Source organism: Saccostrea echinata, unplaced genomic scaffold, assembly GCF_033153115.1.
Source record: "Saccostrea echinata isolate AGI-Se365-2 ecotype Australia unplaced genomic scaffold, CSIRO_AGI_Sech_v1 ptg000001l, whole genome shotgun sequence".
In the NCBI taxonomy this organism is placed as follows: domain Eukaryota; kingdom Metazoa; phylum Mollusca; class Bivalvia; order Ostreida; family Ostreidae; genus Saccostrea; species Saccostrea echinata.
The window spans coordinates 34010818-34029174 of record NW_026889750.1 but is presented as its reverse complement, the minus strand read 5'-3'; the positions used below and the strand labels follow the sequence as shown (position 1 = coordinate 34029174).

The 18357-nt window shown below is 33.4% G+C and overlaps 2 protein-coding genes across 2 annotated transcripts in view; one reads left to right on the top strand and one right to left on the bottom strand.

The window, feature by feature from the left end:
• LOC133190405 (gamma-interferon-inducible lysosomal thiol reductase-like) overlaps window positions 1-18357 on the bottom strand; it is a 270569-nt gene that overhangs the window by 118779 nt on the left and 133433 nt on the right. The gene's annotated exons all lie outside the window — the stretch shown is intronic.
• LOC133190299 (leucine-rich repeat and IQ domain-containing protein 1-like) lies at window positions 537-17701 on the top strand. The gene is made up of 31 exons (XM_061325842.1): window positions 537-766; window positions 893-1001; window positions 1242-1333; window positions 1965-2049; window positions 3428-3546; window positions 3974-4090; window positions 4411-4485; window positions 4581-4720; window positions 4882-5001; window positions 5104-5654; window positions 5751-5886; window positions 6101-6187; window positions 6477-6612; window positions 6947-7099; window positions 7279-7429; window positions 7527-7720; window positions 8262-8389; window positions 9154-9227; window positions 9321-9414; window positions 9612-9758; window positions 9876-10316; window positions 10532-10694; window positions 10942-11064; window positions 11303-11352; window positions 12608-12853; window positions 13979-14073; window positions 14171-14281; window positions 14585-14717; window positions 15861-15948; window positions 16270-16363; window positions 17559-17701. The coding sequence occupies exons 1-31, from the start codon at window positions 590-592 to the stop codon at window positions 17699-17701; spliced, it is 4572 nt and encodes a 1523-aa protein (XP_061181826.1). The 5' UTR covers window positions 537-589.

Below are 18357 nucleotides of genomic sequence, written 5' to 3'. Positions count from 1 at the left end.
TAATCCTAGTAAAAACCGTGATAAAGTTCATATTTTGAAAGCCTTGTTATTATTGTTTAGTTTTCATGTAGACTCACATGCTGAATTAAAAAAATAAATTGTACTTAACAACAGCGCCAATCTTCCATGTATTCAAATACCGTGATACAATGAGACTCTCCATCTCCATTTTAGGAGGTAACTAAGACTTCCTGTTTTAAAAATAGACTACAAATTAAACGAAGATAGGTTTGAAAATAATTTGCCACTAGAAAGTTAGTTCATTCTTAGGTTTATAAATAGTATTGGATGAAAAAGTAAAATATTTGGAATAACTCTTTTACGCCAAAGAAATAAGTACTGCAATATATGGAGATACCAGTATGTAAACTATATAAATCGCATCAGGGGGAATTAAACAGTTTGTTCTAAATTCAAAACTGAATTTTTTCATGACTGTTTAAATTTTGGTCGAAGGAAAATGTTTCAGCACTTCTAGTTTGAGTTTCAAACTTTTCTCCATTTTTGACAGTGATATGAAATTACTGATCACAATCCAAATTAAGCCAGCTGGCCTGATGTCAGGAGGAGGATACATGCGTTGACACTGATGAAGAGCATGCCCCCTTCTGGTGTGTTTGGGGTTACAATGGACGATGAGGCATTGATCGAGGCAGAAATTGCTCAGCAACTAGATCAAATAAATCTTGATGCAGATGATTTCCAGTATGAAGAAAATGAGGAAGAAATTCAAGATGTTGATTTGGATATTCCCCTAGAAGATGAGGTAAAGAGCAGTTTTCATCCTTACAATAAAAAAAATCAATAAATTTTCATGTATCTTAATGTTTCTCACATCTTTCAAAAACCATTCATATAACTGAATGTTCAAAATATTTACGTTTCTGTTTAGACCTTACCCGATGGCATGTCAGACTATATCAACCAAATTCAAAAACAAGCTTCAAACTTTGAGAAGGAACTAGCAGAGTGCGATGAATTATTACAGCATCATACTCCAGGTATTTAGCCCTCACTACTGATCAAGGCATTGAAAGTAATTTAATTAATTAAAAGAAGCAGAATATGTAACTGTGATAATGACTGTATAAATTGTAAAAGTTATATATCAAATAACAGTCAACTTTGTTGTTGTACATAAAGTTTTTTTTTTCCCAAAAGCTTACAGAATTTCAGTATTATATTAAATTGTATAATATTATTGTTTAAAGTATTTTAAGCCCCGTTATTTTTAATTTGAGGACCAAAATTGTTGCTGAATGAGGAAGAACTTGGTACTTTGGAGCAGCTAGCCAAAGAAAGAGGAGAAAGTCCAGAAACATATAGAAAAAAGGTCATTAAGTAAACAAACTAGCATGTAAACATATGTATACATGTACAGAAAAGGGCTAATGAATAAAGAATGAATGCATGCACTCTGAAGGACAATCATTAGTTATAGTGAACATGGAAATAAAGTCAAACCTTGTTATCTTGAACTCACTGGAACTGATAAATAACTCAAGATATCCAAGGATTCCAGATTTTTATGTTAAAATGCATGAAGAAAAAGTGATAGGGACTTCCAAATCACTTCAACATATCCTTGGTATTGCTTGAATATATTGATTTCAATTGTATTGCCAATATGAAATATTAACAAAACTGATGAATGACATAAATATCAATTGTTCCTCCTGTCAATTATGTTTGTTGTTAAAATTAAAAGTTAAAATCTAAGATACTACTTGATTGATGAGGTTTCCACTCATCAAATTTCTAAAATGAGAAAATCATCAATTTTTAACCTGTTTACATGAATTCATAATTCAGTATTGTGCATTATTGCATGAAAGCGCAAGTAGATTAGCTTTAATGAATGAAATTAGTTCCATCTAAAGAACTGAAAGATGATACGTTGATTTCTTGTGTAATTGTGTAAAAGCTAGAACTTACATTTTATGATTTGTGTTGGATCTTGGTAGATTTTGGAGGAGGTAGAAGATTTTGACATTTCTGACTTTTCATCTCTACTTGTTGATGACAATGATGAACAAAAAGATGCCAATGGTAAGTTACATAGGACTATTTCCCATGTATTATTCATGACGACTTAATGTTAATAATCATCTTAAAATAAGCAGTCTGTTTTTGTTGTAAATTCTCTTGTTGAGATTGACAGGCCTCTTTGGAAAGCTTGATAGCTTTTCCATAGTTATAGTAAATTATTATATAGTATGTATTTAGTATTATATGACCTTACTTGCCTACAGTCCTGAGTATATGTCTATATATATGCAGTCCTAAGTATATGTCTATACAGTCCTGAGTATGTCTATACAGTCCTGAGTAAATATTTATACAGTCCTAAGTATATGTCTATACAGTCCTGAGTATATGTCTATATATGCAGTCCCAGGGATCGACATTAACGGTTGTCCGATTGCCCGGGACAAGTAAATTCTCAGTTCGGGCAAGTGAAACTGTCAACTTACTTGTCCGATCGGGCAAGTGAATTTTTCTGATAGAAATGTATATTGGTATCTATTTTACATTAATTATAAATAAAACAATAGATTGAACACTTGATTTCCGCCAGATACGTGACTGACATTGCTCCCTTGGATTTCTAGATTATATCGTTCATTAAAAATCGGGTTCGTTATTCTTTTTTATTTCATGTTAAATACGCTCTACGTACTTTGTTAACTACTTAATTCATTCACACTGACAGAATATAACATGACCTATCCTGATCAAGATATGTATGTTTCATAGCAACTATCTATACCTTAGCGTTGCATCAATCAAAAATCACAAAACAAAACGATCCTACCCAAAATGATTTTTTATTAAAAAGGAAACAGATGGTTATTGATGCATTGCAGTGTGTGTTTACAGATTAAATCGACAAGGAAAGTGGTAGTATACATTTATGTCCAAACGTACCATCTAAATTTTTTCTGGTACCTCAACTTGCCAGATTTATAGTAGTGTATCTGTTCACACTTTTTCTTATCATAATATTTACGGCAATAAATTATTTTCCTATTTGGGCAACCAAGTTTTGCATTCGGACAAGTCAAAATTTGAGATCACTTGCCCGAAGGGCAATTGAATCTGAAAGTTAACGTCTATCCATGAGTCCTAAGTATATGTCTATACAGTCCTGAGTATGTGTATACAGTCCTAAGTATATGTCTATACAGTCCTGAGTATATGTCTATACAGTCCTGAGTATGTCTATACAGTCCTGAGTAAATATTTATACAGTCCTAAGTATATGTCTATACAGTCATGAGTATATGTCTATACAGTCCCAAGTATATGCTGAAAAGTTAGCACATGTATACGATTGTTTCTTGCAAATTTCAAAGATTTCAATTCGCAGTGTGACAGAGACATTTGGTAAAACATTGATATATTTCTTTGATGCTGTTGATTTTAGACAACAGTATGGCACTCGTACACTTAGATGAGAAGCAGCTGGAATTCCAGAGGAAGTTCAAAGAAACTCTGAAGAAAATGGAGGAAACTCAGAAAGAAAGAGAAGAGAAACTCAAACAGGTAAAACAAGGATTTACTGAATGGGAGCACTTAATTCAGCTAACTTAAATGCAATTTATTTTAACCAAAAAAAAAATCTGGTAACGATTTAATTATAAACATTGCTTGCACTAACTTTACCACTAGTTTTTATTAATGTCAGTATAAGTGAATTTTGATGCATATGAACTGTAAACCAGCTTTCCATAAACATGCACTCTCTGTGCAATCTTGTCAAAAATATGCACCATGATTTTCTTTGCTATTACTTTATTCAAAGATGTGTTTGGATGCAAGATATGAAAATATGTGTAGTTTATTCATTCAGCAACTTCATAACGGCTTGTTGGATACAAAAGATTAAAACAAATTAGTATATGTACATATCCTGAATTACTAAATGGTAAAATTTAGGTACAGATGTACATGTACATGTATTCTTATGAAGGAAATCCTTGAGGACAGAAAACGGGAACAGGAGGATTTTGAGGGGAAGGAGAAAAAATGGATGGAAAAGTTTGCAGCATTGCAAAGGGAGGAAACTCAGCTAGCAGCTGAGAGAAAGGTTATATGTTATAATACAGCAGATTGTAGATAAAATGGCCTGAATGTGATGAAACATGATAGAAAAGTGTTTGTATTTTTCTTCAATTTTATAGTTTCATATAGTTGATCATAATTTCACATAGAATGTCCTTTTGCTAAATTACTTATGATTATCTGATGGAGAAAATGAAAATGCTATAATGAAATACAGTTTGAAATTGTGCATATATATTGTGCATTAGTATTTTTTTTTTTCTTTTTGGACATACATATATGAACCCAAGACATTTATAAAAGCATTTATCCAATAAATCTTAAATCTTCTGTCTTATCATTCAGATTCAAGAAGAAAAATTTGAAATGGAACTTAAAGACAAAGAAATTGAAATAGAGAAAGAGCTGAAATATTATGAGGTAGGTCATCTCTGTTTGTCTGGAATGTCTCTTACTGCAAAAGAATTTTTTTTAAAACATTTTATAAATATTTTATATATTTTATGTTGTTTTAGGAGGAAATAGAGAAACTAGAATCAGAAACCAAGCATGAACAGGAGCAACTGGAGCATGAAAGGAGTGAGGAGCTAAAGAAACAGGAGCTAAAACAACAGCAATCAGCCACTAAAATCCAGGCCAGATACAGGGGATATAGGTAAGCTGTTACTCTACCACTAAACTGGGGTATCCTTTAATTCAAGGGAAAACTTCAAACCAGGAGAAATATATATGGAAATGGGTAATATCTTACACTCTACAACTTCTTCTACTTAACAAGTTTTTCTGTGCACTAAAATGTTAGGTTCTTGTTTACAGTGTGAGAAAGCAGTATAAAGAGACCTTGCAGGAAATGAAGGAGGAGAGAGAGAGAAAATGGGAGGAAGAGAGAATAAAGGAAGTGGAAGAAGAAATCCAGAGACAGAAGGAGGAAGATAGGTGAGGAATATATATACAAAGTATTTTACTTCTCAGCTGGCTTAGATACTGCAATAAAAATTGATATTCGGTACAAATATTCTGTTTTCCATTTTGATATAGACAAAAAAAGATCAAGGAAGAAGCAGAAAGGAAGGCAGAGGAAGAAGCAAAAAGGAAAAAAGAGGAGGAGGAAAAGAAGAAGGCAGAAGCTGAAAGGAAAGCTAAGGAAGAGGCCAAGAGGAAAGCTGAGGAAGAGGTCAAGAGGAAAGCTGAGGAAGAGGCTAAGAAGAAAGCCAAAGAAGAAGAGGCTAAAAGGAAAGCAGAGGAAGAAGCAAGGAGAAAAGCTGAGGAGGAGGCAAAGATGAAAGCTGAAGAAGAAGCTAAGAGGAAAATGGAGGAAGAAGCCAAGAGGAAGGCAGAGGAAGAGGCAAAGAAAAAAGCTGCAGAAGAAGCCAAAAGAAAGGAAGAGGAAACTAAAAGAAAAGCAGAAGAAGAAGCCAGGAAACAAGCAGAGGAAGAGGCAAGGAAACATGCAGAGGAAGAATTAAAGAGGAAAGAAGAAGAGGCTGCAAGGATAAAAGCAGAGGAGGAGGCTAGACAGAGGGAGGAGGTAGTAGCTACTAGAAAAGCTATGGAAGCTGAAGCAGTGAAAGAACCAAGGAAAGGGCAAGGTAAAAATAAATGGATATTTTAGCATTGAATACTTAGAATTATACATTGTTTTACCAAAGGAATTGCTTATCTCCTTATTTTTTTTTATTTCAAAGAAATAGAGAAATCAAAAGTTCCTGTGTCAGGAAAAACATCACTGGGATCTCCAAGACCACTTTCTGCAAGATCAAAATCAAAAGGAAAATACCAAGAAGATTTTGATATTTTTGAAATGGATGACTCCAAGAAATTGTAAGATAACTCTTTCCTTTTTTTTTAAATTTTTTTACAGTAAGGCAAAGTTAAACTTGCTTATTTCACTGTATGTATAAATATACCCAACTTACATTTTGTGCATTTTTAAGTACCAGCTGGTATTATGTTTGATATTCTTTGTATGAATTACAATTTGTTCTTTGTATGAATTATAATTTATTATCTGGATGAATTATAATTTGTATTTCAGACAAACCTCAACACTCCTACTACAGGGCCTACCAGAGAATCTGGAGAAACTGAGATTGCAGTGGATCAAAGAATGTGTACCTTGGAGGTAGGTCTTCCTGAGCGAGTTTTCTTACAGAGCAAGAACTATGATTAGATCTGTGTCTTAATTGTGCCCCCATATGTACATTGTGTATTTGTATTAAAAATAGCTGATGAAAGATACTTAATGATTTTTTTTAGATTTTTTTTTTTTACTGATTGGGGCTTGCATTTAATATAAGTACTATATGTTGAATCAGCAAACCTGCAAGGTAATATCAGGGTTTTTTTTAAAGTTGTTGCATGTTGGTTTATCCTTTTTACATTCATTGTTTATTTTGATAATAATTTATTAGTAAAGTGAGTAATGAGCCATGGAAGTTGAAGTCTGTGTCCTCCAAAAGCATCAGACGACCAACATCTGCCAAGAAATTACAGCCACTGAGTGAAGCCACCATTGTTATGGCTGCTAGAGTTTCCACCCTCAGACAGGTACTTGTCTTATCAAAACTGCTTATGAATCATTCTTTTATTATTAAAATTTTCTTTCATCTGAAAATATTAATTATACCAACAGTTTACAGAGCTGCTTTTCAATTTTGTGGATCAGGGACTCATATGAATAAATATAAAACAATAAAAGACATAGGGAAAAAAATTGAAAGTGCATATGCAATGTACATTTTACATATACATGTATATTAACCCGTTTTAATAGTCAAAAGTATTTTTACTGGTATGCATATATTTTGAATCATGACACCATACTTTAGATATCTATAAGAATAAGTTTTACACAGACTTTTATTGTGTTCATCATTTGTAGGTGACGACTGTAGAGCTACAGGACCTGCCAGGCTGTAACATTTCTACATTAGGACAGTGCTGGGGACTGAAATCCCTGAAGATGTCTAAGTGTAACCTGACTGTGATAGAGGGTTTACAGCAGTGTAAACAACTCCACTTTTTAGATTTACAGGTAACTTAATAACTAATGTGTTGCTAATTTACTCAGGATTTTTTTTATGAGAGTGAAATCTTATGTTATTACAAAAATGCAAGATGGCAATGCTCGTAAAATGAAATAACAAAAAAAAGGTTTCTGTACAAGGGAATTGATTAGTGGCAAGCTTAAAGAAAATATTTTTTTTTTCAAAGGATAACTTTATTCAATATGTGGACCTAAAGGACCTGAGTAACCTGACCTTTCTTGACCTTTCCCATAATTCCTTGAGTACCATTCATGGACTTGCAGGATGTTCCAACTTAAGGTGGCTAGATCTTTCAAACAACAAGATCACAAGAATAGGTATGTTATAGATTTGCCAAAGTGCAATCTTAGTAAGCTAATCAACAAATTCAGTATAATGTAGACAATTTTATTTAGAATATCATTGTGTCCACAGGTGGTTTGGAATCATTAAGAAGACTACACACATTGAAGATGTCCAGTAATCAGCTGATCAGCACAACTGGATTGAATGACACACCCACATTACAGTTGATTGACATTTCCAATAACCACCTTCAAACTGTTGAGGACATCAGCAAGCTGTGTCTGCTGCAGACTCTAATGGTGTCTTCTAACAACCTTCAGAAGGTCAGTCAGGAAATTTAAAGGTGTTTTAGTCCATCTAAGCCAAATACAACAGGAATACAAAATTTTAAATATGCAATACAAGTACATATATATACATGAACAAGTAATTGGAGCATTTAACATACTTCCCATTTCCCATTAAAAGCAAAGTAACTAGGATGAATAAAAGAGCCCATTGACCTCTTTTTTCACATATCTACATGTTTGACTTTTGGACTAGTGTTGACTTGTACAGTTGAACTTCATTATCTCAAACATTGATATCTTGAATACCAGGGATGTGTGGAAGTGATCTGGCAGTCCCAACCACTTTTTCTTTAAATTTTTTAACATCAATATCTCGAAAGCTCAGATATCTTGAAGTTTAATATAGGTCACATAGAGTTTGAGATAACGAGGTTTAACTATATAGTTTTAATTTAGCATTGTATATAATCTGTGCTAGTGCATTAATGAGAAGATGATTTGGAAAGAAACTTTGATAATTGCAGCACTGCAGAAGAGATAACATTAAACAATAACACTGTATAATGTTTTCCAGCTTCCATGTCTGAGGAACCATGTCTTGCTAAGGGTGCTATGTTTGGAGGATAACAGTATAGGTGACCTTGAGGAGCTACAATCGGATTGGCTACCACTATTGGAAATCCTGAATCTATCACAAAATAGGTGTAGTACAGTAGTCATTACTTCTCAATGATTGCAGTAATACATGGGTATAGGGAAGCTGATCAGGGATAGTCCAAATTATTATGTTATGCTCATTATTACCTCCATGTAATTAAATATATGTCAGTTACATGTACATTTTGGTGTCAAATCTGATTTTGTTATTAGCATTTAATCAATTTTCAAGTTGGTGCCTTCTCACCAAACAATTGTTGTAATTTCAAATATATTATGACATATACAATAGGGGTGAAACGGTACACCTCCTTCACGATTCGATACGTATTGCATAATTTTGTCTCGGTTCGGTTATTTTCGATACGATACATTTTGATAGAAGGAAACAAATTCAACGTTGTTTTATGCTTTCTTTTTCTAAATCTAGTCACCTATTTTACGAATTTTATTTGCAAATTGACTAGAAGAAATTGATTAAAATTATTTGACTGTCAAAAATTATCTTACAAGCTATCAGTCATCAAAAATTTACGTTTTCTATACTTATTTATACTGAGTAACGTGTTATACCTTATGCCAAACCCGACTGAATAACGATCCCGACCGAAAAATGAACCGAACCGAAAATTAGAGATTTTGCACCGTGTATCAAACCGAGAAAAAATACCGCGGTGCATCGATACCGCGGTGAACCGTTTCACTCCTAATATACAACTCCATTGAATAACTTATTTTAATTAATGCATGCATTATTGTATATTGATGGACACTGAATTTTGATATTACAATTTTGTTGTTTTTTTAAGTATTGAAGATTTGGTGCCATTGAATAATCTGCTGATTTTAAGACATTTTGACATAAGTCACAATCAAATCACTGGTGAGTAATTAGTTCTTATCTAATTTGGTAATATTTCCCTCATCATTTAATAAGGGTTTGATTTGAGGTTTCATTTCTGGATTTTTTTTCCAGATGTGGACACCTTGGCATCAAGTGTTGAAAAATGTGTTCATTTAGAAAGCATGTGTATAGCGGGAAATCCAGCTACAGAACTCACTGAAATCAAGTGAGTGTCTAAATCAAGTCACAGGACAATGAATATCAGAATTTTTTTTAAGTTCTAAAATCCAAAATAAGACTTAAGACTTCATTAAGAAAAAAATTAGTTTTGTAATGCATTGTATTTTACTTTCCACTATTGTATAAAAAAAGGGTAGCCTATGTCTTTAGTTGCCATACTAGTAATTTTATTGTTTTGATCAGTTTGTCCCTGCCTAATCTAAAGAAACTGGATGACAAGATTTTTGGCAGTGGTATAGAAGTGAAGCCAAGGACAAGCTTTGAAGCCATGTGTATCAGCCAGGCCCAACTCTACACAGATCTAGCCAATAATATGCTCAAGGAAATTGGGTAGTTTTTCTTCAATGATTTTTATTTTCAAGTTAAAATTGTATTTTAAATCTTTCAACAGCTCTCGTCCAATTGCTTATGCCCTATTGATATGGATTGAATATCCTTTTTTTCCAGAGTGCAGAAGAGTAGTCTTCCTTGGGATTTGGGTTCGTTGTGTGATTTATATTTTAAGTATTGTGACACAACTCAAAGGTTAGCAGAGGAACACAGATATGCACATGAATATGGAGAAATCACTATGGCCATGCCTACAGCGCCATCTACACCTAAATCTAGTCAACGTCCTGCATCATCCAAGTCTGTCCGCCAAGCCCAGAGGGAGAGTCAGCTTCTCAACCCCAAGGAAATGTTCGAGAGAGCCCTAAAGTCCTCAGAAAAGGAGGCCAAAGGTGGGAAAATGACAATAAATGGTGATTCATCAGCAAAGCTCAATGGTGCTATAGATGGAGGAACATTTGTAAATTCTGATGAAAAGAAATCAACTGGTATTTCAGCAAAGACAGTCAAAGCTCTTGTTGATGAAGACATTGATATTGGCCAGAGCAGAAAATTTAGGTGAAAATCAACTGAATTTTTACATTTACTCGGTTTGGAATTTTTTAAAAAAACATGGAAATTAATTGTGACATAAAACGTGTACCTATTTACAGTTTTACATGTAATTCTTACTTTACGATACTTAAAGCAATTTTCATATGTTCTTTAAAAAAATGGGAAAGTGGTTGTTTGTCATTTACCAGCAAAATTTCAAATACCATACTGACTTGTAGTGATCTACAGAGTGTTGCGGCCATGAAGATACAGGCGCACTGGAGGGGTCACAGAGTAAGGAGACAGATCTGGGGTGCAATGGGACAAGTGGAGGGCTTAGGACTAGATGAGAAAGACCACGAAATCTTACAGGAACTTCACCAGGCTGCAACTAAAATACAGGTGATGGACGTTTATTAACTAACATAGAAAGCAAAGTAATCAGTCCTTATACAAATTACCTCTAATCCAAAAAATATAGAGGTTTGATGGGAAAAAAGGCTGCATGGAGTAAGTATATATTCACAAAATTGTTAAATCTAAATGGATATGTAATGGAGAAAAATATTTGATCACAGTCTTTGCTCTCCCAATTCATGAATTTTTAAACTTTTTTTTTTTTATCATTTTTTTAATCTGTCTTTTGCAGGCTGTATGGCGAGGCTACATCTTGAGGCTGAGGCTTGAACAGGCCCTAGAGTTTGCCAAGTTTGAAGATGAAGATGACTATGATTTTCAGGAGGTTGATCTCAAAGAGTTCAACTTTGATGAGGTATGTTTTGTGTTTAATGATATAAGCTGTTGCTTATAATTATTGATTTTCTGTGATTGAAAAAAATCACAAACTCTCCTTTTTCTCTAATATTTGCTTTGAATATAGACATTTTAAGCCTAATGAAATATTTCAGGTTAAGAGGCATCACAAATTCAAGCTTTCTAAATATTGCCAAAATTTCAAGGGCTATATATATAATGTTATTTATATTATATTATTGACCAAATTTTTTCAGGAAATGTTAGAAGATTGGAAACCCCCACCAACACCACAACTTCCTGTAAAGTAAGTTACCGCTTGTTTCTAAGTTCAGTACTATATATGTACTGTAGGGATGGCAACGAATATTCGAATATTCATTCGATGAGTTGATATTCGAATATGAATTTAAAGATTCGAATATTCGGTGTTTTTCAGATTTCATAAAAAGAAGTACTGTGATTGATAAATTTTGATTAGAACTGTGCTGGGATTATCCCTGTTTAATTTACTAGCGATCAATTTCGATCGCCTGATTTCTTTCACTACTTTCTTATCTTATAGATTTACTAAATAACATGTATTTTGTTTTGAGTAAGGTGTTAAAGAATTGTACAATAATGCTTTATGTATAATACAAAACGTACTTTCATAGTTTTTTTTTAGTTAGATATGATCGGATCTAGAATCGAGGACAACAAAATGAAATCTTAGAATGTCTAAAAGGCGTGAAGAGTATAAATTAATTGATCATTGAATGGATGTCCGATAGAATTAGTCTGTAATTATTATTGTAAAGGGCTTAATTTCAGAATAAATGTGTAAATTACTTGATTATCTCGGGTTGAACATAATCCTGAATTTTATATTCATTATCGGGAAATTAGTTAATTACCTAGGAAAATTGTCTATGGAAATATTTGTTTACATTATATCAAAGATTATAATCATATTTCTTATTAGGCAGATAATTGTAATTCATTACACGTATTGAAATCTGAACAGTAAGACGACTGGTTCCTCAGATGGAGCTACGATAAATACACATGTTTCATTTGTTAAAATTATACTTTTCTACATTTAAATCAATTATTTATTTCAAACATTGACAAATATCAAATGAAATTTCTTATATTGTACACCTACAAAAGTCTTCATACAATTTTACTTCCAATATATTAAGTATACCTACGCTAAACCTTTCATGAGGCATATTTAAAATAAAACAGATTTTATTTATCTTATCGAATATTCGAATATATTCGAATACTTTCATTGAATATTCGAATATGAATTATTGACTAAATTGACATCCCTAATGTACTGTTTGTGATAACAAATCAGATGGAATTTTGAAAAAGAAAAATGTAATTTTGGTGAAATTAACAATAACTCTATTCTAAAGCCACTTCATCTACCAAGTAACAACACCATTGATCATTTTTGACAGAATTGCAAATGAATGTCATTTTTGGTAAGAAATTAATAGATACTGTAGATAAGTAAGGATTACTAGTACATGTATTTTAACATTATTACCGATGTTAATTTTGATTTTTAGTCATCCTGTTCTGGGTAAACCTCCCAGTGGGAAGCAGGCCAGCCCTCCCTCAAAGGTTCCCCTGCTGAACCTCACAGACAAGCCTCACCCCCCTGCCAATCCACGTCGTGCCTGGAGGGGGATGGACTCACCGCTGTCAGATGTTCAACAGAATGGGCATGTCCCCCGTCCCCCCTCCATTGCCAGTGTGACAGACACACACAGAACTGCTATGTCAAAGAAAGAGGAACTTCTGTCTGAGGAGTGGTCAGTTAGTTTGATGTGTTTAAGGCTTAGGAGTTGGTTTTGAACTTCACAATTAAAAAAGAAATTCAGTAGCAATTAAATCTCTTGTCCCAAAAGACCAATGATATGGGGGCATATTGTGTTTTGTTTGTGTGCTCGTTTACTCTTTAGTCTGACTACTGTTTCACCTTTACAAATACCTCTAAATTAATCGAGAGACTACATGTATATGTACATGTATTTAGTCAAAAACACGTCCTCATATGTCACATACATGTGATAAGTCAAAGACCACAAAACTGTACAGGAGCCATAAAAAAACTAGAATTTGGGTGAAAAAACTGTACACTGCCTATCAGAAAATGGTACAAAAAATGGTATAAAATATCGCTTAAATTCTTCTGAAATTCCATCGTAATCATTGTAATAAACATCGTATATTTTATACCTACGAAGATCTGGGTCAGATTCACGTATATTAAGTCATGTATATCAACTTTAGAAGTTGGCTTAATTTTTTTCAATCAAGTTACGTATACGAAACATTAACAGTAATTAAGTACCCCTTAAAAAATAAAGCTACCTAAAGGGGTACTTGATACGAATTTATGGCAAGATAATTATCCCAATTGGCAGTTCACACCTTCGCACGTGATGGTTTGTGTACACTACACACGTTTCCAGTGTCTCGCGAGCGAGAATGAGAGGAAAATGGCGGCATTTAGCGAGAAATTCAAAATACTGTACAAATTTTCATATTCCGTGAATTTTGGTGTCCCACCGGTACACGATGAATGGGCTCGAAAAACTGTACATTTTGCGTACAGCCGGTACATATCACATGTATGATGTCAAGGATATTTTAGGTCAAGGATCAAATGCCCTTGTTACCATAGGAGTTTGCCATCAAGGGAGTATTGTGATTATCAAATAAATCTTATTTACCCCCCCCCCCCCCCCCCCCCCCGCAGGAATTATTAGTATTGTTTTGACAGTTCTTCTGTTAATATGATGTTTTAGTTTTCATTTAATCAAATTCTTGGAAAATATTTGTCTGTGATCATTATTTTGGAAATTATTGACATTTTTGCCACTCTGTACTACATTGTACTTTGATATTAACAATTTTGACGTTGCTCTTTATAGGGGATTCAAAGATGCCAACACTGCACACATGATGATGCAGCGAGCCAAAAAATTGAAATACAATGCAGAGCGCAGAAAGAAACTAGGCAAATTGGGTATGTATTGCAGAATTTGGTAGTATGTATTTAATTTTAGTAATTGGGCTTCAAAATTTTTATCATCCTATTTTTCTTTATTTTTACCAATGAACAGATCCCAAACAGAGACTGGCATTATTCAGACGACTTGAAGAAACTAACGTGTCCAGGAAGTCTGTTACACATCCTTCACGACAGACACTGCCACGTAAAGAATACTTTCAAGGTCAGTATTTATTCGTTATATTACAGAGAAATCTGTCTAATCTGAACTGGGACACAAGTTTTGTTTGAGAATAGAAAGTGTTGGATTGCACAGCCTAAAGAACATGGAAAATAGTCAAGTGGGAATGAAAATAAAGGTCAGATTTCAGAGTGAAAAGGATAGCACTGGTGTTGGATTAGACAGTTTTGACTGTATTTAATATAGCTCTGAATTATTTACAGAAATTGTATTAGTAACAATTGATTCAAAATCTCTAATTTTATGTAAAGGGACTTAATTATGGTTGACAATTTTTTTTATCAGCTCGACAGGAGGAAATAGATAAGAAGAAATTGGAGAAAAGAGTTATGTCCAACCTGAAGAACAGTCGGACATTCGAGTGGATCCATAACCAAGTGGGCAGCTTTGAGGAATCAGAACACAATGTCCATCCTGTGTAAGCTGTTTGTTGCTTTGTTAGATTTTTGTCTTATCTTACATATAAGGTTCCATCTGAGTTCAAAAAGGGTTTGAAGTAGGATATATACGAGTATGTATATTTACAAATTAATTAAATTTTCAAATAAAAATGATATTCAGGCTATTTAATAAACACAAGCTGCCATGTGTGATGTATGAAAATCATTCATAGTTCACAGATGACTTGAATATCTATTGATCATCACAACAACTTTCAGCATAGTTTCAATTGACACAATTTTTTATGACGTCGAGCTCTTGGAGCTCGAACGTCATCTAGCAAGCGCCCAGTTGAAATCGCGACCGGATATGTACGCGACCGAATGTGTCAGTCGATGCATCCGCAATAGAAAATAGCAATAGGTATAAACTAATTTCTTTGAAAACGCTCAAAATGAATAATAGCTTGAAAATAAAATTGCATCAATTATATCCGCAATTAATTCTATTGCAAAACAACAATATTATATTTTATTCTCACACAAGAAAAACGTGATGGTTGTTGCGGATGAATTTCTATAGAAAGAGTGCGTTGAATGACATGAATAACATTTCGGAACGATAACCGTAAAACAACACAACAGGAGGTAAAATAATCACAAAATTACATAAACACGAATATTTCAAGACTAAAAAGATTGAATTTCTAAATCTTAGCTTTACTTATACAATCTTCTAACCAACTCTATCCTAAAAACCGATGATATTGACCAGTATTGCTGTTTTTCTCCATTTCCTCCATTTCCCAGTATACCGTATACCACGCCCGATCGTAACTCGATCGTAATTTTAACAGACTAGAGGCTTGGTTGTAGTTTAGATGCAATCACTAATACAATGCTTTGACATTGGCAATTAGAAAAAAATATTATATTTAGCATGAACATGTTCGACGGTGTCTGGTCAATTCGAACCCTGCTCCATTCGGACCATGACATAAGGCCCCAGACTGTAATTGTGATATTTTGTTTAAACTATTTTTTTTATTATGTCTCCTGAGTCACTCACTTGACTTATTGCTACCTTAAAATTCAAAATGATCTTTTGAAATTGTTTTTCTTCTTCGACGTCATTGAAGCCTTTCAGGCTTTTGATATTGTCATTTATGTGTGATATACAGAAAACCAGCGAGGCAGATGTATGGAGCAGACAACAACCTCCCCAGGATAGACCCTCAGGTGGTGGGGGGTAGGCATGTCAGGCTGACGGTAAGTCCAACACTAAAGAACCTGTTTACTGATACAGCTTTTTATGGATGTACATGTGGGATAATCTATCCACCCTAGAGAAGGAAAATAATTGTATTGTTGTTTCCATCTTCACAATCACATGATTCCACTTCAAACAGAGTAATAAAAAAGGGGCTAAATATTAGCATATTTTTGTAGTTTGGCCATTTTTTCATGTTATAGAGTATATATCTTTATCTATGAATGCAAAGACTGTGAGCTATATGAAGTACATGTACATGTAGTTTGTTTTTAACAAGAGCATAATGTTAAGTTTGATTACGTCATCTCTATTTATAGGGGAGTCCTGCCCTTGACCTTCAGTCTGTGGACAGTGTCAGTCTTCAAGGAGAAATGGTGCATTCCCCACGTAGATTCTCTGCAGGATCAGAAGGTACTTTATTTACAGTGGGTTGGGTGAATTGCTTGTACATGTATATGTAGTTGTAGCTTTCATTGCTGTAATTCTGTGGCACAAAATGCTTTTTACTCCCCTTCACTATTGTCACAATCCTTTAAGATATCCAAGAAAGTATATCTGATTGAAGTTTTATTATACATGTATGTGCATTTCAAATACAGAGTGAAAGAATACCATTGCAGTGAAACTCAGTTCTAGAAATTTCAAAGGACTAAAAAAAAATTTAAACCATAATTTGTTAGACGTTTATAGTAAATTCGTAATAAATCTTACTTTAAAATTAATGGTTATCACTACAGTGGTAACAAAATATATTGTCATGAAGTTGTAGTAGGTACTTTAGTATGATTATATGCAGACTTCCTTTTAAACAATAAAGTGACAAATTAAAATTGTCTTTACTGAAATTTGATATGAGAAAAAATGTTACATGAATGAATTTTTTTTTTTATATTTTGTGAGAGTATAAAACCTGTGTCTTATTTACAGTGAAACTTGTCTAATCAATGTGTATTCCAAATATTTACATTCAGTATAATGTTCTTTATGAAATCCATTGGAAATCTACAAAGATCATACCACGCTTATGCATGGTATTCCAATTTATTGGAACAGCCAGGTGCTGTTATAGGACCAACCACATCCAAAATTAAGAATTCAATGCTTTAATACAATGAATTGCCTATTACAATGAAATCTTTTTGTTCCTTTGTGTAAATTTACTTATTTTAAATGTTGCCAAATCCAGAATCTTGTCTAATCCGGCAAATTTCTATGAAACCAGTGGTGTCTGATTAGAAAAAATTTACTCTACAATAATTTTTCCTATGGTTTAACAAGGACTTTACCAGGGCATAAATTAAAACTTGTTATAAGCTTATATTTTCTAACTCTGTGTCATTTTGATTTCTAAGTTTTGCTGTATATCCCCCACACAAAGTTTGGGAAGTAAACTGAAGTTACCTTGTTTGTATGTCATTGTTTTCCAGAGATTAACCCCAGAAAAAAGTTTCCATATTTTTCACAATTTATTTGAATGAATTTGTCTAAACTTGTAATAGCTGCATTAAAAAGTGATTACAAACCAAATTTTGATAAGTTCAGTTTAATTAGAATTTTACCTTCATTGTCCAAACTTTACATCATTGTCTTTTCTTTTTTTTAACAGCATCCAGTGGGGCGAGGTTTCCTCCAATAAAAACCAATTCTGCTGGGTCAGGGAAGAAGAGGGAGAGGATTTCATTCAGAGACAATGAGGTCAAGTTGGGTGTGGGGTGGGGAGGGGGCAAAAAAAGGGGAAAACTTATGTAATCTCACCAATATCTGTTATAAGAAAACAATTTCCTTCATGTAAACAAGTGTTTGGTAAATGCTATAAAAGTTTTAATTTAAAAAGCTAGTTTTAATGTTTTCCATTTTTTACATATGAAAGTTAAGCATCACAGAATTGCTTTGAATAGATATTTCATGAAACAATGTGCTGTATAAATAATGAACTTTTTTAAGTGTTTAGTCTATATCCTTACAGTCCTAAATTGTTTTGTTTGCAACATCCTACCAATGTGAATATACCAGTATTACATGAATTCAGGGCTCGACATTAATGTTTGTCCACTTGTCCGGTACCAATGAAAAAAAATTACGGACAAGTGAATATTACTGGGCACTTGTCCAATTGGACAAGTTGAAGTCTCCAAATACAAATAAAAAAAAGACTGTTGAACATTTACAGGTGGTTTAAAAAGGGAAGCAGTATGTACATAAAACCGAACTTCGATCCCGATATGGAATCGCTATGTAATTGAGTTCACACAAGATCGGGATCGAGGTTCACTAATTGCATATTACTGCAAAAGCATGGAAATTCTGTGGGAAGATGACAGTCCATTTACGTTGTTTTAGGACAGAAAGTCTAGATAAAATTTTGTTTCATGTGTTTGTTGTATTTCAATAACATCACAAATCAA